Source organism: Corythoichthys intestinalis, unplaced genomic scaffold (genome assembly GCF_030265065.1).
Source record: "Corythoichthys intestinalis isolate RoL2023-P3 unplaced genomic scaffold, ASM3026506v1 HiC_scaffold_96, whole genome shotgun sequence".
Classification (NCBI taxonomy): domain Eukaryota; kingdom Metazoa; phylum Chordata; class Actinopteri; order Syngnathiformes; family Syngnathidae; genus Corythoichthys; species Corythoichthys intestinalis.
Genome location: NW_026651665.1, coordinates 1 through 26,402, shown reverse-complemented (window position 1 = coordinate 26,402; position 26,402 = coordinate 1). Strand labels below are relative to the sequence as shown.

The following is a 26,402-nucleotide window of genomic DNA, read 5'->3' as shown; positions in this document are numbered from 1 at the left end:
AGCACATGGCAAGGTCCATCTTAAGTTTGCCTATGACTATTTAGTGGATGCAGAGGAGTCATGGGAGCAAGTTTTGTGGTCAGATAAGAGTAAAATAGAACTTTTTGGTCATAATTCCACTACCCGTGTTTCGAAGAAGAAGAATGATGAGTACTATCTCAAGAACACCATCCCTACTGTGAAGCATGGGGGCGGTAACATCATGCTTATTTTTTGCCCATGGGACAGGACGAGTGCACCGTATTAAAGATAAGTGGGGCCCTGTATTATGAGATTTTGGAGAACAACCTCCCTCCTTCAGTCAAAGCATTGAAGATCGTGACTGGGTCTTCCAACATGACAATGACCCAAAGCACACAGCTAGGAAAACCAAGGAGTGGCTCCGTAAAAAGCATAACAAAGTTCTAGCATGGCCTAGCCAGTAACTACAGGAAACGTTTGACCTCTGTAATTGCAAACAAAAGCTACAGTACCAAAAATAAACATTTGTTTATCAGGAGTTCAAATACTTATTTGCAGCTGTATCACACAAATAAATCGTTAAAAAAATGATACATTTTGAATTCTGGATTTTTCTTTTTAGATTATCTCCCTCACCGTGGACATGCACCTACGATGAAAATTTCAGACCCCTACATGATTTCTAAGAAGGAGAAATTGCAAAACAGCAGGGTGTGGAAATACTTATTTTCTTCACTGGATTTGATTATTGTAACTGATTATTGGTACTTATGTATTGAATATGCGAAATAAACATGTTCAAACAAACAAACAATTGGACGTCTATTGCCGCCAATGGCAGCCTAAGAGTTTACAAATATACATGAAGCATTGGAGGAAAAAATACAACAGAAAAAGAAAAGAAAAATTAAATAGTTAAAAATGAAAAAATCCTATTAAAATTTTTTAAAAGATAAATAAGAAAGTGAACATGGAAAAGTAACCAAAAAAAAAAATGTTTTAAAGGAGGAATTTATTCATCAACTCATTTTTTATAGTTTCAAAATAAAATATTTAAAAATAAAACAAAAAATATATATATTTTCCTTTATTATTTTGTATTCCTTTTTATTCATTTATTTTATAGTTACTATTTTCATGTACTTACGTATTGACCCCATGCTTTTTGATGTATATTCGTAAAATGTACATTCAGGCACTGAGGGGGCAATGAGATGCAGCTTTGTGGGGAATTTTATTTTAAAATATGAGAGAACAGGTTTTAAGATGAGAAAACAGGTTCTATTTTAATCTGAATGTTTTTATAATATAACTAAACAGCAGTGCGGCAAAAAATAATAATGAAGAAAGTCAAAACAAAAATTCAATTGTAAAGTTACGGAAAGTAAATTGGAGTAGCCAGAGAATAAAGTTGTAATACTCTGCTCACAAGATTATTAATTTCACAATGATGTATGTATGATGTAAATTGTTTATTTAACTGGGAGGGTCGGTAGCTAACTGGGAATCACTCGAAGCCCTTCTAGTTAAAAAAAAAAAAAAAAAGATTGACATCAGTCAGAGTGAAGGACATACCAGTTCAGATCTTTATGAGAATCACGAATGAAAATGAAGAATAAAATAATACCATTGGAAGATGACTATACTTCTACTAAAGTTAGCATATGATAAAAAAGGTCAAAATTTACCATGGAAAGTTAGGCTCACTTTTTCTCATGACCTTGTGTTTTTGTTCCAAGCCCCAGAAAATATTAAAATATATCTACATAATCAACTCAAGCTAGGGGGTGGGTGAATGCACACACAGACACGTGTCTCCATGCTGAGGGTCGTGGGGTTGGATGTTGCCTGAAAGCCAAACTTTGACAGCTGAGGGGTAAGTAGGGGTCCTTTATTTGACAATAAAGCAATGCAATAGACGAGAGGCAGAGGGAGCTGAGGAAAAACAGAGGGAGGGAGATAAGGAGGCGGGGGAGGGAGGTTGGCGGGTCTCGGACTCGGGGATAAGGCAGCTGGGCTGGTTGCATGCTTTATTGTGCTCTCATCCTTCCAGAGTTTGGCGGACTGATCAAGGAGGAAGAAGTTTGTTATGATCAGTTTGACTACAACTTTAGATGGAGAAATGTTGTAATGCTTAGAGTTTTTTTTTTTTTTTTTTTTTTAACTTTTCACCAGAGACAGGTTGAGGACTTCTTGTACTTTGAAACTTTTTTTTTGTTTGAGGATATGTAATGGGGATGGTGTAGGGATGGTGGTTTATTTGAGAAAGAGCATCCACTCTCTGCTGTCAGTCTTCAAGAAGAAGGGTGAGTGTTGCGTTTTCCCCCAGGGTTAGATTTTTGTGATGGAATTTTGTATTGTGGAGAGGATACAAATCCCAGTTGCCTCTACTGCTACTGCACGAAATACCCTGCTCTTTGCGCATACAAACTGCCGTCAATTCAGGGGTCCGCTCTAATGAGATAAACAGCTTTACTGGCGGTCGCCTTAATCAACCAAAAGCCCTTAACCCCCTTCAAGAGTCTGCTAAATCTTAAAAGGTGGGGGGTCCCCTACTTCTTGTAATCCTGCGATGACAAGTTTTGTAATGCTATCTTTTAGAAGTACAGTATAAAGACTCGCTTACTCTGCCTTATGGCTTCTATAAAACAAACAGTCTATTATACGATAGTATTCTTACTGACTGCCTCACCTGTGTCAATCCCAGAAGACGTACAGTACACGAACACATTATTACCTAACCAGGGTAAGACAGAGCCACAGTGTTGAACACAATAGGACAGAAAGGAGATAGCTTGGCTCTGAATTTTGAAAAGAGACATCTTCCTATGTGAATAATGCCCTCAAGTCATGTAAGGAGATGATTCCAGGAAAGAACGGGAGATATAACTGACTGTCTAAATTCCCACAGAAGGGACTCCTTAACAGGGGGTCCAATCAACCCAAATTATCTAATCCCCCTGAGACTAGCACAGAATTACAGATACTGCGATTAGCCAGGCATCGGTATATAAAGGTTTTAGCTAGGCTGGAACATCTGTCCAGCTTGTGATAAAGGCGCAGTGTCACTCCCGCAACAGGTGGATCTCGCATAGGCTTCACTGTAAAGCTGATAGGTTTTGGCAATGAACACCTGTTGAGCTAATGTTAGTTTCTTAAGAAGACAACGGCACAGCTTTCAAAGGACGAGTCATTTGAAAGTCTTGAGAACAAGTCGTTTACTTGAAATTCTTTGTGAGTTTTTAACATTTGGCAAATAAATCTGATTCTAGTTTAGGGCTGCATCTATCGATTATTTAAGTCATCGATTAATCTATTAATTAGTTCTAACAATTTAGTAATCGGATCAGGAACATTTAATGTGTTGCGGTATAAATTTTAGGAGATGCATCAAATGCGAATACAAAATAAAATTCCTGAGTGTTTTCTTTAAACTATGCAGAGTTGCAATTTCATTTCACAAGAGCAATAAATGCATTTAAAATAAATTAAAATACCTGATCTTAGCTTTAAACTGTCTTTAAAAAATGATATAAGTATAACAAAAGAACAATTGGCTAACTTGCATAGCAAAAGTCTGCTAGCTAAAATGCTATACAATGCAAATTTTTTTTTAATGCTTTTAATTGTTCAAACACGTATATCCACAAAAACTGCTAAATATACCTATAAACTAAATTACAAATGCATAAAAATAACATTAGTTCTAACAAAAACATACATCATGTTGGTCTTAACAGGGAGCAGCTGGATTCAGCCATGTTAAATTAGCTATGTCATATTCACCATTGCCACTAGAAGGCAGTGCATCCACTCAAATCAATAATACCAAATGCAAACACTTCCAAAACAAACCACGACAACTCCACACTAATTAAACGAATCCTCTAAGCAGCAAAATTTGATTCGAAGCTTTATTCTCATCAAATTACTCGACTTAATCGATTAATCCTTGCAGCACTATTCTAGTTAAAATCTCCCAATCCAATCCTCTTTTTCAGGAGCTGGCAGCAAAGCCAACGATGAGCAGAAGAAGTTGACCGTACACTTCTCAGCCACTCAACACTTCCAAGAAAATGTTTTCATAGAAGGCGACCGGTCTCAGTACCTGGAGGACCTTCATTCGGAGGCTCTTGAGGGACTGAAAATACTACAACAGAAAGGTCAGCAAGGTATCCGAAACTGACATTTATATACTATTGTAAGTTGTTTAACCTTGGGTCTAAATACTTTTAACATGGCTTTATTGATTTGTTTTACATAGAGCATGAGAGTGGAGTGACCTTTACTGAAGATGAAAGCCTTTCTGCTGTAAGTGCACTTAATCAAACAAAATGTCCACCTATCGTTATGCATCTTAAACCTTTTTTTTTCTTTTTTAATGTAAATGTTTTGCAGTCGTCAGACACGGCACATCAAGACAACCTTAGCCACAAAGATGAGGGGGGCTCTTTGGAATCAAAATCCAACTCAGGGATTACTGATATGAGAACGTCTGTTTTGACCAAACCTGTGCTTACACGTCAAGGTAATCACCTTTCGTAACTAAAAGGAAGTTGTGATTCCAACAATCTGCATATCTATTAGGTTCGACATTCAGGCCTCTGCATCCGGTGAAAAGGTTAGAAAAGTGCAGAAAGAGAACTAGACGGACTACCATTATGGGTATTCCAAACCAGGTCCAGAAAGAACTTGGTAGGTCGAGACTCAAAAAGCAAACATAATAGTTACTGTATGTCATGTCATGCATGTCACTGAAACTGACCTGTCCATTTCCCAGGATTCCACAGTGGCTCTACTTTCCAACAGACTGTTTCCACTCAGCTACCCAATCACAACAGCCAAACGGGTGTTTTTATCATTCCTACCGTTGAAGGAGGGACACCAATGATGGCCAAGGAAGGAGCGAGGGTGCATCTATCAGAGCTGGAAGTGAGTTTCATTCAGCCACTATGTCACATTTATTTGAAAACTTGTAGTTCATTTTACATTTCCTAAGCAGGTATGTGGTGATAATCAGCAGATGAAATCGCATCCGAAGCAAGTGTACAAGGATGAGGAACCCTTGAACCACCAGGGGTTTGGAACCCATCACTATCGGTCATCTGTCATCAGACCAAAGTCTGTTGCAGTACCTGGAATGACAACCTTTACTTCCTTCAATCCTTTAATGAATAACTTGCTTGTGGAATCCCAGGTCAGAAAACATCAGATTTAAAATACTTATTATTTACACAATTCAACACACTTTCTATGTCCACAGGGTCCAGTGATGTCAGTATCTCCTCAGGCTACCTACCTATCAACAATTATTCCAAATGCGGTGCTGCCAGCTTCAGTTGAAGTTATCGAGATTGACTGTGGCTGCCAACGAGGCAACAGTGTCAACCATAGTGGAAGTGTTCACACTGTAAGCAAAAGCAGCCTGGCCTCTGCAGGTTCATCAGCGAGCCCCTTTCTTTCCAGAAAATTAGATAATGACGGTTCCCAAACAGAGAGTTCAATCAAGCACTCCGCAACTGATGGCACCACACACAAAGTGGATTTCAATCTCCAGGAAAGTTGTGTCGATTCTAGAAGCGGCCAAGAACTCACCAGCCTCCACAACTCTGAGAATCTCAGTAGTCATACTGAAAAATCAACAACGAACAAACCTTCTGAGCTGGCCATTCCATGTGCCCGAGGGGATAATGCAAAGATCAAACGCAATTCCACTCGAAGTCTTTCAATTATCAAGACCAAGCTACCTCCAGCACCCCCACGAAGATCAAACTCTCTTTACAACAATAAGATTCAGCCCAATTCGAAAGGTCAGCTGGACGAAAATGCAAATTGTTCTGCTTCTCAAGTAACTATTAAAGCAAATGCACCAGCCAGTGAGGAATTAGAACAAGTTACAGCAGAAGGAAACAAGATCCTGGATCCTACGTTAACTTTTACAAAATCCATTTCACACGCCTCCTCTAGTCCTATAGGTTCCACACAGGCTTCTTCTGGTGAGACAAGAAGTACGGCAGCAGAGTCAGTCTCAGAAATAAACACCTCTTTGCCAAAGAAAACGTCCTCAGAAGGTGAGACATTTGAACGGACCATCTCACCTTCCAGTGGATACTCTAGTCAAAGTGGCACCCCAACACTTTCTGCAAAGGAGATCACCCCGACATCTCCAGATAAACAGAAAATGAAACCAGTTAAGCCAGAAAGATCTGTCTCTCGGGCTTCATCCTCAGCCTCTCCTTCCTCATCACTTACCTCCCTATCCTCTGGTACATCCGAACCTGTGAATACGGATGTTTCCAGTTCTTGCACTACTAGTTTGCCCCCAGTTTCTGTAAAAGAATTCTCTTCATCTTTGGGAATGGATGCCAGGGAGCTGTGGAATGTCCCACCACCTCCCAAGGTAAAAGCACCATGTCCTCCTCCTCCTGAGACGTGGGCTCAGAACAGCCACACTTTTGCGCTCCTGTGTGCTCCTAGCCCCCAAGTCAGCAAAGTATTAATGGAATCAACAAAGACAACACAGTGTGCAGTGACTCCAGTTAAACCTGAAGAAAGCCAAACCGAAACCGGTGAGTTCAATAATGATGAAAAAACTAAAGAAAAAACTGAAGCCTCTGAAATAAAATCAAAGGCTGAACAATTGTTATGTGCCATTCCTGGGAATGACCATCAGGATCAACAAAGTTTGGAATGTCCGAACGCACAAGAAAATACAGTTTTACCTAAGGACAGGATAGAAGAAACAGTAGAGGTGCAAGGAAAAGCGACTTGTATCATCACAATGAATGACTCCAGTAATTGTAACATTACCATAAAAAAAGAACCACCCCCTGTCATGAAGAAACCACTACTTAAAGAAGATAGGAGGTTGCCAGAGAGGCAACAAACTGAAAGTTGCAACATTACCAATGAAGAAACTACAACCTCTATCGATGAGAGTGAAGATAAGATAAACACAACAGAAAACCCATCAATACCAGTAAATTCTGTAGAACCCCTCATCATTAACAAAACCTCACCGCCTCCTTCTCCACCACCGGCCTACCAGCCTACACCTCCTCTAACGAGAAAATCACCTCCCACCTCTGTATCAACATCAGCAGTCGAGTCAGAAGAAGTACAGGAGGAGAGCCGCACTGCAGAATCGTCCTGGCCACCACCTCCACCTCCTTTAGAGGGAGATTCCGTCTTTGATGGAGGGGATGAGCTCGAGTTTCCGCTTCCACCTCCACCAGTGGTGACAGAAAATATTCCAGCTGTGGATGACACTTGTTCCAAACAGATGGATGGTTCAGAGACACAAATTCCACCTTTGGAGGAATTTGTAAAAACAAAGCTGGTCTCCAGTGATGCAGAGACATCTATACCATCGGATCCAGTTTTGCCTCGAACTGATGTTTGTGACAAGAAATACACAGAAACTTCACAGGGGCACATAGACACTATTTCACCTGTTTTGGACAACCCACCATCATCACTCATCAGTCCATCGGATATGCAGCCATCAGTCTCTGCAATAACTTCTTACAGTAGTTTCCTCAAACGACGCTCTCTTGAGATTCAAAGTCACTCTACAACTGAACCTACCATCACTTCACAACCCCTTACCCTGGTTACTTCCTCTTTACCAATGGAGAACATTACAGCCGGGGTTGCCTTTAGAAGGCCACCCAATACTGCACATAGAGACAACAGGGGCAAGGAGCTTCTAGCTCGCCACAAAAGCGCACCTATTCCTAAAGAGGATGCTAACATACCTCTAGTCACACCCTCTTTACTTCACATGGTCCGTCTACGTACAGTCAATACACCTGAGGATGGTGTGGATGCACCCTCTGAGGGGAAGTCAACCAACGAGGGAGCTTCAGTTCAGGATATTTCTGGAGCCCCAATTGTAGGACAGCAAAAGACACCACCAAAGCCGACCCGCAAGGCACTTAAATCTCCTCCTCCAGTGGGGAAAACATATATGGCACCTAACACCCCATCCATGCGATTACAAGAAGCCATTCGGATAAAAACTGCAGCGCTGTCATCAAGGGACAGTCTTCCATGCCGAAGGGGGTTGAGACCATCATACCACTATGCGAATGAACCAGGGGTGTTGTCGCTCAAATCATCTGAAGCGTACGACACACAGAGGTTGCCAGCATCTACTGCAAGCTTCATCTTTTCAAGGAGAACCAAACAGGTTGTTAATGAAACTGGTGCTGCTTCTTCACCCGAAGTTCAGGCTAATGTGAAGCAAGGTTTAGCGGCCGAGCTGATGCAGTTTTCTGACCAAACAAGTACGGCAGCTTACTTGAGCAGTGGTTTGAGGTCTGATCGCGTTCCGCCACCAGTAGCTAGGAAACCTTTGCAAGGCAGTATCAGTTTATCACAAGATCACCCCACTTGTCCAGCTAGAACGGAACCCGGTGTTCCTACCGGAGATGCAACCGGAGCACAACAAAATTCCAAGGGAATAGCACTACCTGAGACAAGTAAGGAGCACCAACAGTATTTACCACCATACTTATTCTCTGTATTAAAGATAACGTAATGTTTGTAACTTTTCTTTTTCTCTTCTAGCGACAAGAGTGACCGCAGACACAATTGAAACACTGTTTTGAAAGCACTTTGTGGTAATTAACCAAGAAGATCCACATGAAAGCCTCCAAGCAACTTAACGACTGCAATCTACCATAAACAGGACTATTAGCTCACATATGGGTTGTGCTGACTTTGAAAAAAAAGTAGCCTTAGCCTGAAATGGCCTTCCAAATGTATTTATGCAAATCAATAGCTACGACTTTTGTATGATAGCTTTATTCTGGAGTATTTTTCTAAACTTCTATCTGACTAAAGCCCCCCTCAGGACAAACTAGTGTACATATGGGCTGAACTGTAAATATTGTGTGACAGTGCCCCCCAGAGGCTGAATTAGGGAGCAGTCATATGAGTGTGTTTATGTACAGATTTAGATCTGGCCTTGTAACGTATAATAGGGGGGTGTACTGCACGTGGTTGTTTGTCACTAAATGCTAATGAAGCCGCCATTAACACGAATAAATGTTATTGCTTGGAGATCAGCACAGAATTAAATAATCCAGTTGAGAAAAAGGGAAAGAGTATTAAAATGATAAAGAGGTTGTGTTTAGACAGAAGCACTTTTGTATAGCTACAGATGCCAACTATTAAAATGCTTTTATCGGATTTTCTCTGATCATTTGTCTGAGCGTAATAAAAGACCATTTGAGATACAGTTATGAAAAGCAAATGCTATTTATTCATGGTTCTTTTCAATGTTTAGGAGGTATATCACCAGTATTAGATAATGTGTACTTGTCACATCACACAGACTTTTGATATCAAGAGTTCATTAAGTGTCGGAGGTTATGGTTTTGATCATGACTTGTATTATACTTTATGTGCAATTCTACCAATGATGCAACTGCACAGGAAACCATGACTGATGAAGTACAGAAGCAGTCACAGGGTTTGTCATACAGTATGTGTTCGTGTAAGTCTGCAATTTCCAGTACAGATGTTGTGAATCATAACAGGTCCCATGATATCATTGACAAATACCCATTTTTTTTTTTCTGTTTTAAAGATTATTAAAACACTTTCAGCATCCATGTCCCATAACTTTCCAAGACACCATCTTCGTTGTTCCGTGGCAATTTATTAAGTGTACTCTTGTGATGTGGCTGGCAGGTGAAGGTGAGTACCTAACTGATATTGCCTCCCTTGAGACTCTTACACGTAATCTGTCCTAGTTTGGTCATCAGCAGGTTGTCTTTCCACTGAGCTGTGCACTCCTCTGAGATCTTCAGGTCAACCTGAGATAGAAGGCAGAAAAGTTGAATTGTGTTTAGGATATCTGCATCAGTTCTGAAATTAAGGATTCCAATCTCAGCTCCAGTTTTTCAGTGTGAAATTTGTGAATTCTCTAGCATGCTTTCTTTAGGTTTTCCTTGTGTTTTTTTCTGCACCAGGTTTACTGAAGCCACCAAATTATGAGTTTGAATGGTTTGTTTCAAAGTGCTCTATGATTTGAGTGCCCACCAAACCATGGTGTACCACGCATCTCGACCAAAATCAGGCACCATCTGTAACTCAATTATAATGAGGACAAGCGGTTTAGATAATGGATGGATATACAGTAATTTCAAGAGCCATACTTGTAGTTTCTCCCACACTTTCTTCTTCGGGTTAAGTTTTTCGTCTGGTTTGCCTGCCTCGTGACCTTCCACAAAGACCCGGTCGCCTGGTGATGAACCCTCAGGAGGGTCAAGTGGCTCCACTCTCCTGGGATCACCTTCACTACACACGGTCCGAACACAAAAAAGTCAGATCAAGGAAGAAGACAAGAACAGAACTCCAAATGGAACGACTCATCATACATAGAAGCACAGAGCAGCATGGCTTGTGACTCGATGCCACGCATCTTCTGGGGTTTGAGATTGCACAACACCAGCACCATTCGGTCTTGCAGGTCCTCCTGGGAGATGTAGGCTACCAGCCCGCTAACCACGGTCCTGGGCTCTGCCTCCCCAATGTCAATCTTCTCCAGGTACAGCGAGTCAGCGTCTGGATGCTAAGCAAATCACAAAGTGAAAAAAGATAACCGTTGTTAACTTATTGACTGTCACTGAATATGATAGACAATAGAGATCAAACCTAATTTTCTGTATTTTAGAATGTGAGTTTTAAAACTGAAAATGGATTTATTTGACTATAGACTTCATAATGATATTGACGGGACACATTCCCAGACACTGCGCCACGCCTTCAAATAGGGGACCGTCCCACACTCCGCTTCAGTCGGTCTAAGTCAGTCGCAGTTATTCTCAAACAAATGAGGCGATCCAACGCCGGATTTAGGTTGAAAAACTATGAAAGCTGAACCGCATACAAACAGGAAAGATTGTCTCGGGAGTAATTTGTTCAAGGATTCAAAGTAATTATTATATTTTTTAAATTTTTATTATTACCATGCATGCATTTTGAAACGTTGTGAAAAAAATCAATGGGAGAAATTAACCGCTACGACACTGGCTTCATAATTCGCAATATTTACGTAAAATGAATGCTAACTGCCCGTTTTTTTGCTTTTCTGACTGTTTTACGTTCATATCTATAAAGAATTTAGGGATTTAGGCATTTATTCAAAAGAATTTTCAACATAAAAAGCTATTTGTAGTGATAGGCGGCGCCACAGTGGCTTAAAGACTAGCAGCACATTCGGCATAATTACGTAAATAAATGCTAACTGCCCGGTTCTTTGCTCTTTTAACAAAGAATCGAGACTGTTTCACGTCCATATCTATAAAGAATTCAGGGATTTAAGCATTTATGCACAAGAATTTTCAACATAAAAAGCTCTTTGTGTTTCCACTCGGTCAGCTTTGATGGAGATAGCCCCCTTATTAATCTGCTCCACGCCTCGTCAAAATATTATTAAATCTATGATTTGAAAATGATAACAAAGTACTTTGAAAGCAATTGCTATCGCAGTCATTTAACATCCTACCTTCTCCACATTGACAATCTTTCCCACCCGGATGTCCAGTTTAGATGGCACTAACTCTTCATCATCTCCTGCTGCTTTTGCACCCTTGCCTGCTCCTTCTGCATGGACAGATGAGTAAGCTTACAGTAAATCTGGTCTCCTTCCTTTCAAATCACATTGTGCAAAACTGACTCGTCTTTGTCGTTGGGTAAGCAGCATTGGTCAGTTTGCGTAGTTCCTCCGACTGAAACTTTTTGCGGATGGGGTCCAGCAGCTCATTGAGGGCCGCCTCCACAGAGGCCTTCAGGTCTCCAGGGTGAATGAGCTAGTAAGAGATAAACGTGAGTCCCTCTAGAAGTAAGATTTTTGAATCACACGAGTTAATAATTTACCTCCTCTACAAAGTCCTTCTCCACTTCTTCATACGCAGCGTAGACTTTGTCTCCACCAAACTTTGCGTCTCTTTTGATAGAGAACACTAAATACAGTCGTTCATTATTCTTTCACTTTCACTTTGTAATTGATGCATTTATAAAACAGCAGATGAATAAAATGCAGTGTGTTTTACCTCCACGAAGAGGGAAGAGCACAAATTTGACAAAGGAGAGAACCCCATTGTTCTGAATGTTTCCTGGCTCACAGAAGACCTTTTTTAGCTTCTTCTTCAAGTCTTCCTTAGAGTCTAGCAGGTCCACCTTAGAATCCTTTCATAGCACAGTAGAGAGCATTACAAAGGAAATACATTAAGAAGTTTAATTCCGACTAGTTACACTCTTACTTCCTCTGAGGAGCTCATTTTGGCACCAGTCAGTCCTGGTACCATTGGGTTCATCAGATGGATGCGCTTGGCAAAGCCCAATGGTGGGAGGTACTGCAAAAAAGTCAGAGTCACGATTGATGTTTTATCAAAAAACACCCTTAATATTCAATAACAATAGTTCAATATTATACAAATCAAAAGAAGGTACAACACAAAGTTGACATTTGTTCATAGATAAACCGCACTGGACTATAAGCCAGAGGTGTCCTCACTGTATTATGGGATATTTACACCAAGAGATATAATCCAGTAACAATTTATTTGACAGTGGCTACATAAAACTGTCATAGGACCAAATGAACCACCAATAGGCTGCAAAGCTTCATTGCGTCAAGAAGCTTCATTTGGCCATCACTGGGTAGCAGTCAACCTCTGCTGCAACCTGCTGTCAACAGTGTTATCATCCAACATACCTCCTAGCATGCATTGCAGCGTTACAAATGTAAATAACAATAAACATTTATGTTCTGTGCTAAATATTTTTTTCAGTTACTGTTCCAGTTGTTTCAAGTTATAGTATTACGTAACACTTTATTTGACGGTGGTGACATAAGACTGACAAAAGAATCATAATTATGACATTGTCATGAGCATTAATGAATGCTTATAAAAGATGTCAAATAGTGTTATTTGGCAAATTATCTCACTTTTGCATGAATGCAAAAAACCTGAGCTGGACATAAATGGAGTTAGTGACATAATTTGCCAGACGACACTTAATGGCATCTGTCATACAGTAATGACCATGATAGTGTCATATCATAATTATGACGGTCTTATGACAGTCTTATGACGCCAATGTCAAATAAAGCCTCACCTATTTACCCCAAAAAATTAACAAATAAAATAAGCTGCATTGGACTATAAGCCGCATGATTCAAAATGAGGGAAAAAAGGTAGCGGCTTATAGTCCGAAAATTAAAGTATATTTATAGGAAACATTACCTTCTCGGCAAAGGTGAAGATCTTTCTTTGGTCCACTCCTCCAAACTGGGCATCCACCTTTAGGTACTCCTCATCAAGCGCCTGAGAAGTGACACCATTTCAAACATCTTTCTAGAACCAGAGGTTGACAATACAAATGGCCCGGTAGCCTGGACGTACAATTAAAACCGTCAGGCCCACCAGAATGCTCCAACCAGGCCAGAATAAAATGATGCGACAATTAAAAAAAAAAAAAAATCACATTAATTCCCAGTGGTTCCATGTTTTGATTACGTTGCATTATCCCAATCAAAGTCTATGCAGTCAGCCGTTGCTTTCCTTGGGGCGTAAACACACCTCGTTTACTCCCTCACTCCCGCGTGAACACGCACAACCTGATTACTGCTGCCGAGATTGTCAGTATCTCAGTACCCACCTAACGTTATACTACAAGACGGCATCTTTCTGAAACCCCCAGCACCCGGCCAAGCACCGGTAAGAAAGTAACCGGAGGAGTTGAGGGAAAGCGAAATCCAATATGAAAAGAAAAGGGAGAGAAGGTTTCAGCCCCAGTGGCGAGACCGCTGGAATTGGGTCAACTACAATGAGACAAGAAACAAGGTTTACGGCGAGCACATATGCAAGTAAGTTGGAGAAAAGTTAACGAGGATGAAACCTATGGTATGAACATAACATGTGATTCATCCACGTGAGCAAGGAGAAAAAAATATCGTCGTAACGATGGTCTAGCTTGAAAATCGTGAGCCATAATTGCTTTAGTCATCTCTTTGACTCCTAAATCGTTGCCACGATAACCAAGACTTCCAGAGGGCGGTAAGGTGAAGACAGGAAAACTTCGCCCAGGCACGGGGCTCTAAAGCAGGTCCGCCGTCCCCTGGAGCTCACAAGAAAAAAATGTTGGCTATACTGGTGTTATTATGAAATGATTATGGAATTGGAATAGGATTATTTGCACTAGATTCAAATTTTTGCACCGTTTTGATGTATTTTCATTGAATCTACCTGAAGAAAATAAATGTTATTCAAGCAAATTGTTCTTTTCGTGACTACTAGGATCAACAACTGACATGTTGACCTGGGTTAGTGAACTTCAAAATCCACTGGCCCAGAGGGCAAGTGGCTAATTTCCCTTATTGTCTACCCCTGAGAACTATATTCAGAACCAGCATACTGAATTTAACAGCTACATTCAAAGGCTTTTACGGGTCCTATTTTATTACCTGCAGTCCTGGATACAGTAGACCACTCAGCAGAGCATGCTCCACCTGCTTGACCACCTCGGCGCCAGCCTTTTTGGCATCATGCTCGGTCACCATGGAAGATAGTCGGTACACATCGAGAGTGTACTCTCTGCCAAACAGGAAATAAAAGGCCTAGTGCATCATTACTAGAAGTTCAGGTTGGTCCAACATTATGCCTGGTTTGTCCAACATTATGCCTGGTTTGACACAAAGAATTTGTTGTCAATATCAGATGAACCATGGTGTCCCTCAAAGCTCAAAATTAGGCCCAGTTCATTTTAACAGCTACATTGAATGTGAAAAAGCACCTAGTGTCCTACTGTGAGCTAATTTCCGTTTTGACCAATAGTACTTAGTCATTCCAAACTTACAACTGTGACTAAAACTCCCTTATATATTTGCAATAGTGACACTGAGGCCAACACCCTTCTTTTTTGCTATGTCTCAGAAAATAGTAATAAGATGCAATGGAAATGATATACTAGTCTGACTAACCTACTGAGCTGGTAGTCTGTTCCTTTGACAAACTTGAGTTTATCCAATGGTACGCCGATGCTCTCCAACATAGCCTTGATGATCTCTTCATAGTACTTCACCCGGAGCTCCAGGAGCTCCCAAGGAGCCTTCATATTGTCGAGGAAGGCGTGTAAGTCCGCAAACAAAATGGTGACCTGAATAAGTAAAGCAGAAACATTTTTAAGCCTCTTGTGAGGAGATGAATGACCAACAGAGAACACACCTCACATCCAGCTTTGAGGAAGTCCGCTATCTTAGACATGGGAACAAAGTAAGCTACATGAGGCTTGCCAGTGGTGGCGGTTCCCCAGTACAGCTTCAACTCTCTCTCCTGAAGGAGCTGCTTCAGCTTATCTTCCCCGAGCACCTCCTGTGTGAAATGAGCGATGTTGGTGACATCATTAAATCAGGTTGAATTGGCCTCGCCGTTTGATCATATGCATCTCTGACACACCTGCAGGTTCCTGGTGATGAGGTGCAGCTTCTCATCTGGGCTTAGCTGGGCTGCCATGGTGAAAGTCCTTCCAACTACTACCAGAGATATTTTAAGCAATGTATTATCATCACTTTTTAAATGCCTGTAAAGAAACAATCTATCACGTGTGAACTCAAATAAAACATAAAATATTTCTGAGCTGTTTATTTTGCTGAATGTGACTGTGAACGAGCAATTTTGACTGGGTAAAGTATCAGTCATTGGTGGAAGATATAAAAACAGCTTGATTGGTTTTAGAGTGTAAAATAAATAAAAGTGGCCCTTCCAGCCCTCAATTTTTTTTTAAACGAAACCTATTTGAGGACAATTTTGAATAGGCCTGCACGATATATCGTTTGAATATCGCCATCGCAATGTGCGTATACGCAATAGTCCTATCGCAGGGTGTGAAATTATTTATTTAGAACACATAATTTTTTGGTTTGCTTCATAAAAGCAGTAAGTGTGCAAAGACATGGCTTCCTGTATCCTTTTCATATACAGCAATTTTCATCATTCACAGATAAACCCCTTAGCCTGGATTAAATGGTGTCATAGGAATACAATCATATATCTTGGTTTTTCCGTTTTTTTTTTTTTTTGCTCTTTCACTCCTTAAATGAATGAATAATATATAAATAAATACAATTAAAGTAAAATGAAGCCCCTTATAATGCAACACAAAAACAATACAGTAAAAGATAACACTATGATAATGAAGATTATAAATTGTTTAAAGAAGATAAAAAAGGAAAAAATTTAGAATGCAAGGATAAATGAGAAAAACAACGGAGTAACTTTATTTTTGTAAGGTTTTTTTTTTAATTTTTTTTTTTAGTTTTTTCCCCAATATTGTTCAGCCCTAATTTTGATTTTGTTATGATCATTTTTTAAAAATCTAAATAAATGTATTAAAATAGCTTCATTGTTAAAGTAACGTAATTACTGTATCAAAATCTTGGCATAAAAGTTTTATTACAAATATGGCTCTAATTACAGTAAAACGACTTAATTATTGGAGTCAAACGTGATAGTGGTCATTTTAAATTGTTGCCTTTGACAGGACCACGCCAAAGATTGTTCCGGTTAGGTTGACGCATTTGAATTAACACAATTTTAATTCCCATATTTAAGTTATTAAGTCGTCAATTAATAAAAAGGAGTTATAGTAGGTAGCAATTAACATTAGCCAGCTGGCTAGCAACAAGCCATGTGCAATAACGAGAAATACCAGTTCAGTTCTAGTCGAAATTGAAAAGTTCTAGTTCATATTGCCTACAGTCCACATGTAGGACATCATTTGATACAGACAATAAAGTTGTTGAGTTAATACAACCTTACCTCAAGAACGTCAGCGGCGTCAATGAATACGCATTTACGCAGCCGGTGGTGGAAACTGTCAGTGTGTTGCATCAGCAATCGATTGGATCCACTCTCAGGAAAAGCAATGGAACACCGAAAGGATGATGAAGGGTGGATTTTTTTCATCTCCCTCCCATTTTTTTAGATTTTTTTTTTTTTTTTTTTTTTAAGTTTTATATATTTTCAGTAAGTACTGTATAAATAAGGAGTTTAAAATGTGAGTAATCTGTGTGAGATGTTTGTTTTTATGATTATAATTATTAGATAAATGGCTATGCATATCATAAGAGTGGGTCAAAAAGCCTTATTGTTGGTTTTGTTGGAGGAAATGTAAAAAATTTTTAAAAAATTAAAAAAGCCAGAAAATTATACTTCAAGTGTGAAGGGCTCATGAATAAGAAGCAGTAATTTTGACATGTTGAATTTAATTTTCAAATACACTGAAGTCGTTTTGACTTCATTTAATACATACAGATCAAATATAACATTGAGATAATACACATGTTTATTGAGGTCAAAAAGTCTGTGGGATGCTACTACAAATCGGGCTCAAGACGTGGAAGCACCGGGAGGATGAGGTTCCCGAATGACGAGTCCTGGGTGATGAAGAACCCTGACGAATGTCCGTGGGCGTGCTGCAGTGCGGCCTTCTGCTGGGCGGCGATGTGCTGTTGCTCCGCGCTGTCCCTAGCCTCCTTCGCCCCGCCACCTCTGGAGGACAGAGGCGTATTGGTTCCAGGCTCGCCCAGAGACTGAGTCTGGAGCAGCCGCCGTTTCTCCTTGTCCAACTCGGCCAGGATGGCGACGCGGGTCTTCGTAGGAAAGCCTGGCGGGTTGGCGGCAGCTGCAGCCATGTCAGCGTAGCAAGCAACGTTTGCGGCGTGACTAAAGTCAAGTCCCGAGTCCTTTAGGTGTGTTATTTATTTCCAGGAGTAATGTTATTCCCCAAGAAAATGGTTGTTATTAAGTCCAAATCGCAAACGACTTCATTTCCGCAAAGAAAAATGTCACTTCCTCCTCCCCCCCCCCCCCCCCCCCCATCTGTACGCCTTGAGTAGTAGCGCAGTATCGCCACCTGTTGATGGGAGTACTCCACTAAGATTTCAATATGGAATGGGACGTACTACGTCATTGTTTGGATACACCGCCCAGAACCGTACATTATGTTCTTTTTGAGAACAGAGGAAACTTTCTCCCATTTGTTTTGGGAATGTGCATACTCTCACGAATTTTGGGTTGACTTGAATAATTTTATCAACTCCAAAGTTGAGCCCTCATTGAAATTACTTTTTAGACATATTTTGTTTGGCCTATCTAACATTGACAAACTAGAAATAGATAAAAGATGTGTTATAAATGTTATTTTAATTTTGGCAAAATTTCACATTCGCTGTGTAAAATATGCGAATCAAAGACCAAATTTTTATGTTTTTAGAAAAATGTTTTTTTTTTTATTTGGACGATTGTTTTTGTTGTTGTAAATGTTTGATTTTATGTGAATTGTCTCGCCCTATGTTTGTATTATTTGTATTTGTTGTTAATAAAGGGGGGGGGGGGGAGCCGTATAAAGAGATTCGCGACACTGTTCTCGCCGCGGGTGGTCACGTGGTTCATGTAGGGCGTGAGTAGTTCCAAGCACAAGCAGCAAGATGATTTAGGTTTTTCTTTTTTCACAACTAGAATACTATTTTTCCACAGAATGTCTAGATTTCCTTGATTCACCTACCTGTGGTAATATTTTAAAGATGACTCCATGTATAACATATTGTGTTCCCTAGTTCAAAGTGGTAGTTCCAAGTTTGTTTTGTCAGATTCAGATTCAGAATATTTATTGTCATTGTTACAAAAAAAGCACAACGAAACTTTGTTTGGAGCATCCATCCAGCTCATACAGCTAAGTTGGTAAAGTGCAAAGTGCAAACCCATAAAATAAATACCCATCAGTACCAAGTGGAAACATTGACACAGTTTTGGACATATTTACAGCAAAGATTCAACAGCAGCATGAGGTCGTGTCAGTGCTAAAGTGCAGAGCAAAAATATACCAGTTGAAAACAGGCAAAAATCAGTGCAAAACCCAGATAAGTTAATCAAGTATAATCAAGTACAGCCTACTGGTTGTCAACCAATGGGTAAGTGTCAGGGAGGAGGAAATAGTGGATAGTGACATACTGCAACAATGCAAACCAGCTCAGAGTTATTGTTGTTGGTGGATGTGGATTATTGTCCGTAAGAGGGGGGCAGAGAGGGGAGAGGGGCAGAGTTCAGTAGCCTCAACGCCTGTGGGTACAGACTGTTGGACAGTCGTGATGTTCTGGCCTGTATGGACCTGTACCTTCTCCCTGAGGGCAGCATTGTCGCATTGACATATAAAAACACTTGTTTCCCAAAAAGTTTGGGTTTGTGGTCACTTTTAAATTCTGTTTTCCACTTTTCTTTCCTGTTGCACTTTCTAATGTGTGTGTGTGTGTGTGTGTACACTTTCCTTTTTATTTTTTAGACTTAGTCCTGAAACACAAACAAATGACATTTAACAAAATTTCCTGCAAAACAACAGAATTTTAAATTTAGCCTCTAATTTTTGCAAAACCGAACCTGTACCTCTTTAGGGGCATTTTTCATTCTGGACCCAAGCAACACAAAATGATTACAAGACAGGAACAACATTTTATGATTTTCCTCAACATGGTGTAATGTATAACAATAACAATTTATTACGTTTGATAAAGGAAATCACAATATTTATTGAACTATTGGTGAAATTGGTGTAATGGTTCATTGTTTACACCTCACATTTTATAGATCAATGGCCTGTGATGGTTGGTTGAGCAGCATGGTTTCCACAAAGAACAAGAGGAGCAGAAAAAATGGATGGCAATGGTCAGCCGCCAAAACATGAAATAAAAGGCTTTTTAAATAGGTTTTTTGCTATTTGAAAATTGGGCTTCGTGCCCACAGCCAGCAGTCACTATCAGCAGACACTACCAGCAGCATGATGTCCATCCATCATCTTCCACTTGCCCCGGGGTCGGGTTGCGGGGGCAGCAGCTTTAACAGGGAAGCCCAAACCTCCCTCTGCCCAGCAACTTCATCCAGCTCCTCCGGCGGGATCCCAAGGCATTCCCAGGCCAGCCGAGAGACATACTCTCTCCAGCGTGTCCTTGGTTGTCCCGGTTCCTCCCACCGGTGGGACATGCACAGAACACCTCTCCGGGGAGGCGTCCAGGAGGCATCCGAACCAGATTACCCGAGCAGGCTTATCTCAACGCATAGGAGTAGCGGCTCGACGCCGAGTCCCTCCCGGATGACCGAGCTTCTCACCCTCTCTAAGGGAGAGCTTGGACACCCAGCTGAGGAAACTCATTTCGGCCGCTTGTATCCGGGATCTTGTTATTTCGGTCCCGACCCACAGCTTGTGACTATAGGTTAGGGTAGGAACGTAGATCGACAGCAGCATGATGTGGATTGTGGATCATGAAAAAGTAACCTAAAAAAATAATATACATTAAATTAGTTTATTATAAATGGGTCTATTATTTGTTGACATCACTTTTCAATCCATATACATCTGTAAAATATAATAATGTCAAACATTTTGGTGTAAAGAATACAGGTTGTCATGCATTGACTTGGTACTCTTTCATGAGGGGGATACCTTACTTCAAAGCTTACAAAATCGAGCTAATAAGCACATGAAAGCCGGTATATACAAAAGTTGTAAAGCAATAAAACTGCAACAAAAATGAATGAAATGAACAAAAAAATATATAATTTTATGATGGGTCAAAATTATTTTTCGAACAGATAATGTGACTAGCAACTTAGACGGTTATTTGCTTTGCATATAATTTTCACACACAAAAAAATTAGGAGAGGGCAATTTTATTTTTCAAATGATTTCTTTCTTTCTCTTCTCTACAATTGAAAATTTTCTTTTTTTGACTGAAGTGATTTTTCTTTTTGGAAATATATATTTTTTGAAGCAACTTATTTTTTGATTGAATAATAAAGACAAAAATATACTGGCCAAAATGTGGCCCAAACACAAATCAACATTACTTAAATAAAAAATAAATAAATAAAAAAACAAATGAAAAAATGAAATAGCTTTCACATGCATTTTTTTGAGTTTCAAATTAATTGTTGCATTCACGTCGTAGCCATGTTTGGAACTACACGAGGCTCCGTAACCCGGAAGTAAAATCGTATCATTGATCTCTACGGGAGTGTCGTAACCCATCCATTACTTCCGGTCCGGCAGATTCAACGCGGATTGTAACGTGTGGTAGTGCTAAGCTAATTCCTTCGGTGTATTCGAAAGAAAATATGGGTATGTATTGTTGTGTTCCCGGGTGCGACAGCGTCTCCCACTACAAAAACGGGTTGAGGAAAAGTGGATACTCTTTTCACAATTTTCCTGCATGGAGGACCAATAGAGGGCAACAAATATCAGAGATCACGAAGGCACGACGGATGGCTTGGGTCGCGGCGGTTCGTCGGAAAAACATTTCATTTGATCATATTTCTCCTGGAATGAAAGTGTGTTCCCGTCATTTCGCCTCTGGTAAGTTGAACGATTTATCCACTGTTTTGGTTTCAATACACTTTTACTACTCCTTTTTTTTGTAACCGTTGTGCATAAGCGGATTTTCAGGGGGGACAGCCCCCCCCCCCCCCGGTGGCCGAAAAGTGTAATTGCATGTATTTGACTTTCTTATATGTATATATAGACCCTACCCACCGACGTCACAAAATCACGTGCTCGCTGTATGGTTCCGCCCACTTGTCCGTCATTTTGTGTCTGTATTATCAATGGTCTCAATTGATCGAGCAATTTATAATGCATTTCATGGAAGACCCGGTGCTTTCGGATGCTGTAAACTCACTTGATGCGTTGCATAAAAGGCGTTATGTGGAAAAGCTTCAGTTTATCCATTCGCCAGATCCATATTTGATGCCTAAATCGATGTTTTTCGACCCGCTGTCTCCGCCGTATTTGCCTGACATCTGCTAGCTCCCCTGAACTGTACAACTATCTTGTCCACACAAAATCAGCCTATTCTCACGAAAATTTGAAAAACTTCAAGAGCTTGGAGGCTTATAAATACTTCGTTGCTGGTTGGGTGAAACAGGTCCTCGTCCACGAAAATTCGGCAGGAATCTATCTTGTGCTTGGAAAGGTGAGTTACGAAATTTTCAATTCAAAATCTTTTGTTATTGCTAACATCCACTGTCAAGTCTAATGTATTTCATGTCGTTTGTCAATGGAGTTAGGGCTTTTAATGTTTATATGGTTTAGCGATAGCACTCTCACTACATACATACGTGTATGTTGTCGGCGATTAGCCTAGCAATGATCTTAATTGTGGTTGTCAGCCCAAAACCCTCTAGATATATTTTAAATGCATCTTACCAGATATAAAATGACTACTACATAATCTGTGGTAATCGTTTGGAGCCCAGTTTTCTCGTCGAATTGCAGCAGCCCATCTCGCTCTCTTCTCTCCGGGTCTCTCGGAATCCGGTTGAACTTCAAGTCTCTCCGTCTTCTCCGTCTATCTTCTCTGTTATTGCAACCGACCGCCACACACGCCTTTACCATTTTGATTATGAATGTTAACGATCAGAAAAACACGTCGTAAATAGGAGGAATGTACGTAGCCGTAACAGGGAAACATGATGTTTTGACGGACAATTGGGCGGCACCAGTCAGGAGGAAGGAGTTGTGACGTCACGTGGGTAGGGTCTATATTCTAAAGCAATAAAACTGCAACAAAAATGAATGAAATGAACAAAAAAACATTTTTATAATGGGTCAAAAATATTTTTTGAGCACCTTAGACCAGTGGTGTCCAAACTATTCCACATAGGGCCTGCAGTGGGTGCGGGTTTTTGTTCAAACCCATCATGAGGACAACCTTTCACCAATCTGGTGCCTCACAAGTGTAATCAGTTGATTGCAGTCAGGTGCTGCTTGTTTTAGCACAAACTTCATTGGTTAAACTGTCTGTGCTCGATTGGTAGGAACAAAAACCAGGACCCACAGCGGCCCTTGAGGACAGGTTTGGACACCAATGCCTTAGGCAGTCATTTGCTTTGCATATGATTATAAAAAAAAAAAAGATATATATATATATATCTGATAGAGAAAAAAAAATTAAATGATTTTTTTCTTTGATTTGAAAACATATATCTATTTTTTTTATTGAAGCAACTTTTTGGGGGATTGAACGATTTAGATACAAAAGTCCTAATCATAATATGCCCCAAACACAAAAAAGATTTGTTCAATCAAAACTTTTTCAATGAAAAATTAAGTGTTCATATGTAAATTTTTCCATCTCAAATATTTTTTCGCATTCAAAAACTTTTTTCTATGATATTTTTCTTGAATTGAAGCAACTTTTTTTTAAATTGAATAATAAAGACACAAATCTACTTCCATATGGCTCCGCCCAGGTGATAAAATTTTTTGGCTGGGGTAACTACATTGGCACGACACCGGAGGGCGTACCAAATTCAATGGATGACGATCTTGGCGAAAAGTGTTGCCTAAAGCAGCCTGATTTAGAATTCCCCTCAAGAATGATGGGAAAACAAAAAAGGCTCATTGTCAACTTAGTATTTTAAATATTCTTGTAAGTTAATTTTATTGGTGACTCTGCGTATTTGGGTCATCAACATGTTGTGCCCCCCCCCCCCCCCCCCGCCCCAAAAGTCAAACTCCGCCTATGCCGTTGTGTAAATCTGCCTTGGTAGCAATGCCTACCTACATTTGTTGTGTTCCTAGGTAAACCTGCATCTGAAATGCAGACAACACACCCCGATTGGGCACCATCTCTCTTTTTGGATGGTCCTGAGGTCAAGCGCATCACATCGGCGCGTTATAAGAGATTGAGATGGCGAAGAGTGTTTGCTGTAACTTCAGCAGTAAAAGACCAGCTATCTGCAGTCCCGTTGCAAGCAGAACAGGCAATGCAGACTATGGACAAGGGAGCTGTTCATGATGATGGGGATGTAGCAGAGGAAGAATTGTTGCAAGCAGAACAGGCAATGCAGACTATGGACAAGGGAGCTGTTCATGATGATGGGGATGTAGCAGAGGAAGAATCAACTGATGAGACCGTTGCAGAATGTGATTTATGTCAGCCAAGGCTCGAGGAGATAAATCGTCTAATGGAGGAGAACAGACGCTTGAATAAAGAACTTGAAAAGCGGGCAATGGGTGAGGAATTTCTGAAGGATGACACCAAAGTAGAATACTACACTGGACTTCCAGACATGGAGGTGCTTATGGGTCTGCTTTCATGCATCTTGCCTCGTTTGTCGACACCTACAGGAACACTTTCACCATTTCAGATGCTTTTCCTCACTCTTATGCACCTAAAGCTTAACTTGCCTTTGCAACACATTGCACACCTGTTTAATGTCAATGGAAAAACAGCCTCCGAAGCCTTTAGCGAGATGATAGATGTTTTGCATGCAACAATCAGCCCTTTAGTTATCTGGCCATCAAGAGAAATATTACATGCAACTATGCCCTATCAATTTGTGGAGGCATTTGGTAGGCGTGTTGCTGTAATACTGGACTGTTTTGAGATATTTACTCAGAAACCATCTAATCTAAAAGCCCAAGCCCAGTCATACTCCCATTACAGACAGAGTAATTCAATGAAGTATCTAATTGGGGTAACACCACAGGGTGCTATTTCATTCATCTCCAAAGGATGTGGTGGAGGTGCAAGTGATAAACACATTACAGAAACAAGTGGAATTCTAGATAAACTACTTCCTGGTGATATGGTGTTGGCAGATAGAGGGTTTGATATACAAGACAGTGTGGGGCTCATGTGTGCAGAAGTCAAGATCCCAGCTTTTACTCAAGGTCGCAGCCAGCTTGATGCAAGTGATGTGGAGAGCACGAGGAAAATTGCACACCTCCGCATTCATGTGGAACGGGTGATTGGGAACATTCGAAATAAGTACACCATTTTGTCAAACAAGGTTCCCATTAGTTTTGTGCTACCGTGTAAAAGGGAGGATGTTACCTTTCTTGATAAGCTTGTGGTTGTTTGCTGTGCTCTTACAAATATGAGCACAAGTGTTGTCGTGAAAATTCAATAAAATGTGAATACCAAAACATGACTTAAACAACTTCTTGACAGACTATAACTGCTTGTTGTTTACTTAAGCTCTTCAGTCAGGTGATTTAATATTGTTATTCTATTTGGAATATGCATTAACAATGTTTGGACAGTGCTGTAGACAAGAACTGGGACTGGTAAGTTTCGATAGATTTATTTCAAGTAATGTCAATATTTGAACTGACAGTTTAAAATCTTTAAATTAGTGCAAACAAGGCCCACCCTCTGACGGGGGCAGCAAATATTATATAACATAATAAATTATAAGAAATATATAAATACAAGATTACAATAAACGTGTCTTTGTCAAAGCAGTTAAAAAAAATCACTGGCCTTGGGTAAATTGTCAGACAGAATAAATATGTACTTTAAAATTCTTGCATTTCCCTTTTAAGTATTGCAAGTTCTCAAACGCAATATATGAAGTGACAGTTTAAAATCCTTACATTAGTGCAAAATGGCCCACACTCTGACAGGGGGCAGCAAATCTTGTATAACTTGTAAAAAGCAATATACCTATGGTGGAAAACAAGACTGAAAAAGCTGTTTCTGCTCTTGCACTCCTCTTTAAAAGAAACTGCTGTATTTTAAGCCAAAACAACTGTTGTCTTTGATAGAAGAATATGTCAATATGCTACCAAAGCAGATTCACGACGCATTAAGCCCCCAAACTATTTTTAATTTGTCCGTTTTACCCTGAAAACCCCTGTTTACAGACGTCGCGCAACCGCTTTTGTTTCAACCCAGCCATAAAACGAAGGTAATTATATTTATTCAAAATCTGTCGTTTTTAGCTTAGAATCATTAATTGATGTCTCATATTTCATTAAAAAAAAAAGACAAAAATTAGGGCTGTCAAACGATTAAAATTTTTAATCGAGTTAATTACAGCTTAAAAATTAATTAATCGTAATTAATCGCAATTAATCGCAATTCAAACCATCTATAAAATATGCCATATTTTTCTGTAAATTATATATATATTCTGTAAAATGTTGGAAAGATGACACAAGATGGATATATACATTCAACATAAGGACTGTAGTGGGCATTTCACTCTACTGTCATTTAAATCTGTCTATGCTGTTCTCACTCCGAAGCGTCTACTTTTTCCAAAGCTAGACAGCTAGTGAACGACGCCTTAACAATCAGACTTCTTCCTTTTTCATCTGATTTATGAATAAAATGGCCTCAAACCACTGTCCTCTTTAGACAATAGTGAAACTACAAAAAAAGTACACAAGCATTGCATTAGCAACAACGTTAGCTTAGCACGCTATACAGGTTCACTAAACATAAACCAAAAGCGTCTCATACAAAAAATATAACATTTCGCTTACTAACATAATATGTACATTCTTTACAACAACCATACTTACGGACAAATCTTGTCCAAGGATCATATAAGCACAACATTACAACGTAGGCGTCAGCCCGAGAC

At 40.0% G+C, this 26,402-nt stretch overlaps 4 protein-coding genes across 7 annotated transcripts; 2 read left to right on the top strand and 2 right to left on the bottom strand.

Moving 5' to 3' along the window:
• The first annotated feature begins 1,972 nt into the window (after nucleotides 1-1,972).
• On the top strand, nucleotides 1,973-9,858 carry LOC130911753 (uncharacterized protein KIAA1522 homolog). 3 transcript variants are annotated; one of them, XM_057829292.1, is made up of 9 exons: nucleotides 1,973-2,267; nucleotides 3,963-4,133; nucleotides 4,226-4,272; nucleotides 4,360-4,489; nucleotides 4,549-4,656; nucleotides 4,742-4,893; nucleotides 4,961-5,158; nucleotides 5,225-8,444; nucleotides 8,533-9,858. In XM_057829292.1, exons 1-9 carry the CDS (start codon nucleotides 2,210-2,212, stop codon nucleotides 8,571-8,573), a joined length of 4,125 nt encoding a protein of 1,374 aa, XP_057685275.1. In that variant the 5' UTR covers nucleotides 1,973-2,209; the 3' UTR covers nucleotides 8,574-9,858. The 3 variants fall into 3 exon arrangements, with proteins under 3 accessions (XP_057685275.1, XP_057685277.1, XP_057685276.1); XM_057829294.1 differs by having other exon boundaries at nucleotides 1,974-2,267; nucleotides 3,963-4,124; XM_057829293.1 differs by having other exon boundaries at nucleotides 1,974-2,267; nucleotides 4,964-5,158; nucleotides 8,533-9,856.
• On the bottom strand, nucleotides 9,204-16,903 carry LOC130911754 (tyrosine--tRNA ligase, cytoplasmic-like). 2 transcript variants are annotated; one of them, XM_057829296.1, is made up of 14 exons: nucleotides 16,797-16,903; nucleotides 15,435-15,511; nucleotides 15,204-15,350; nucleotides 14,960-15,135; nucleotides 14,444-14,573; nucleotides 13,224-13,304; nucleotides 12,237-12,329; nucleotides 12,027-12,162; nucleotides 11,851-11,936; nucleotides 11,651-11,783; nucleotides 11,480-11,577; nucleotides 10,350-10,543; nucleotides 10,128-10,269; nucleotides 9,204-9,785 (listed from the first exon to the last, which is right to left on the bottom strand). In XM_057829296.1, the coding sequence occupies exons 2-14, from the start codon at nucleotides 15,489-15,491 to the stop codon at nucleotides 9,675-9,677; spliced, it is 1,584 nt and encodes a 527-aa protein (XP_057685279.1). In that variant the 5' UTR covers nucleotides 15,492-15,511; nucleotides 16,797-16,903; the 3' UTR covers nucleotides 9,204-9,674. The 2 variants fall into 2 exon arrangements, with proteins under 2 accessions (XP_057685279.1, XP_057685278.1); XM_057829295.1 differs by having other exon boundaries at nucleotides 15,435-15,558; nucleotides 16,797-16,889.
• A 139-nt stretch (nucleotides 16,904-17,042) lies between these two features.
• Nucleotides 17,043-17,828, bottom strand: LOC130911755 (SOSS complex subunit C-like). Its single transcript, XM_057829297.1, has one exon. The coding sequence runs from the start codon at nucleotides 17,669-17,671 to the stop codon at nucleotides 17,354-17,356; it is 318 nt and encodes a 105-aa protein (XP_057685280.1). The 5' UTR covers nucleotides 17,672-17,828; the 3' UTR covers nucleotides 17,043-17,353.
• Nucleotides 17,829-21,065: 3,237 nt separating this feature from the next.
• On the top strand, nucleotides 21,066-26,291 carry LOC130911752 (uncharacterized). Its single transcript, XM_057829291.1, has 2 exons — nucleotides 21,066-21,381; nucleotides 23,608-26,291. The coding sequence occupies exons 1-2, from the start codon at nucleotides 21,144-21,146 to the stop codon at nucleotides 24,939-24,941; spliced, it is 1,572 nt and encodes a 523-aa protein (XP_057685274.1). The 5' UTR covers nucleotides 21,066-21,143; the 3' UTR covers nucleotides 24,942-26,291.
• The last annotated feature ends 111 nt before the right edge of the window (nucleotides 26,292-26,402 follow it).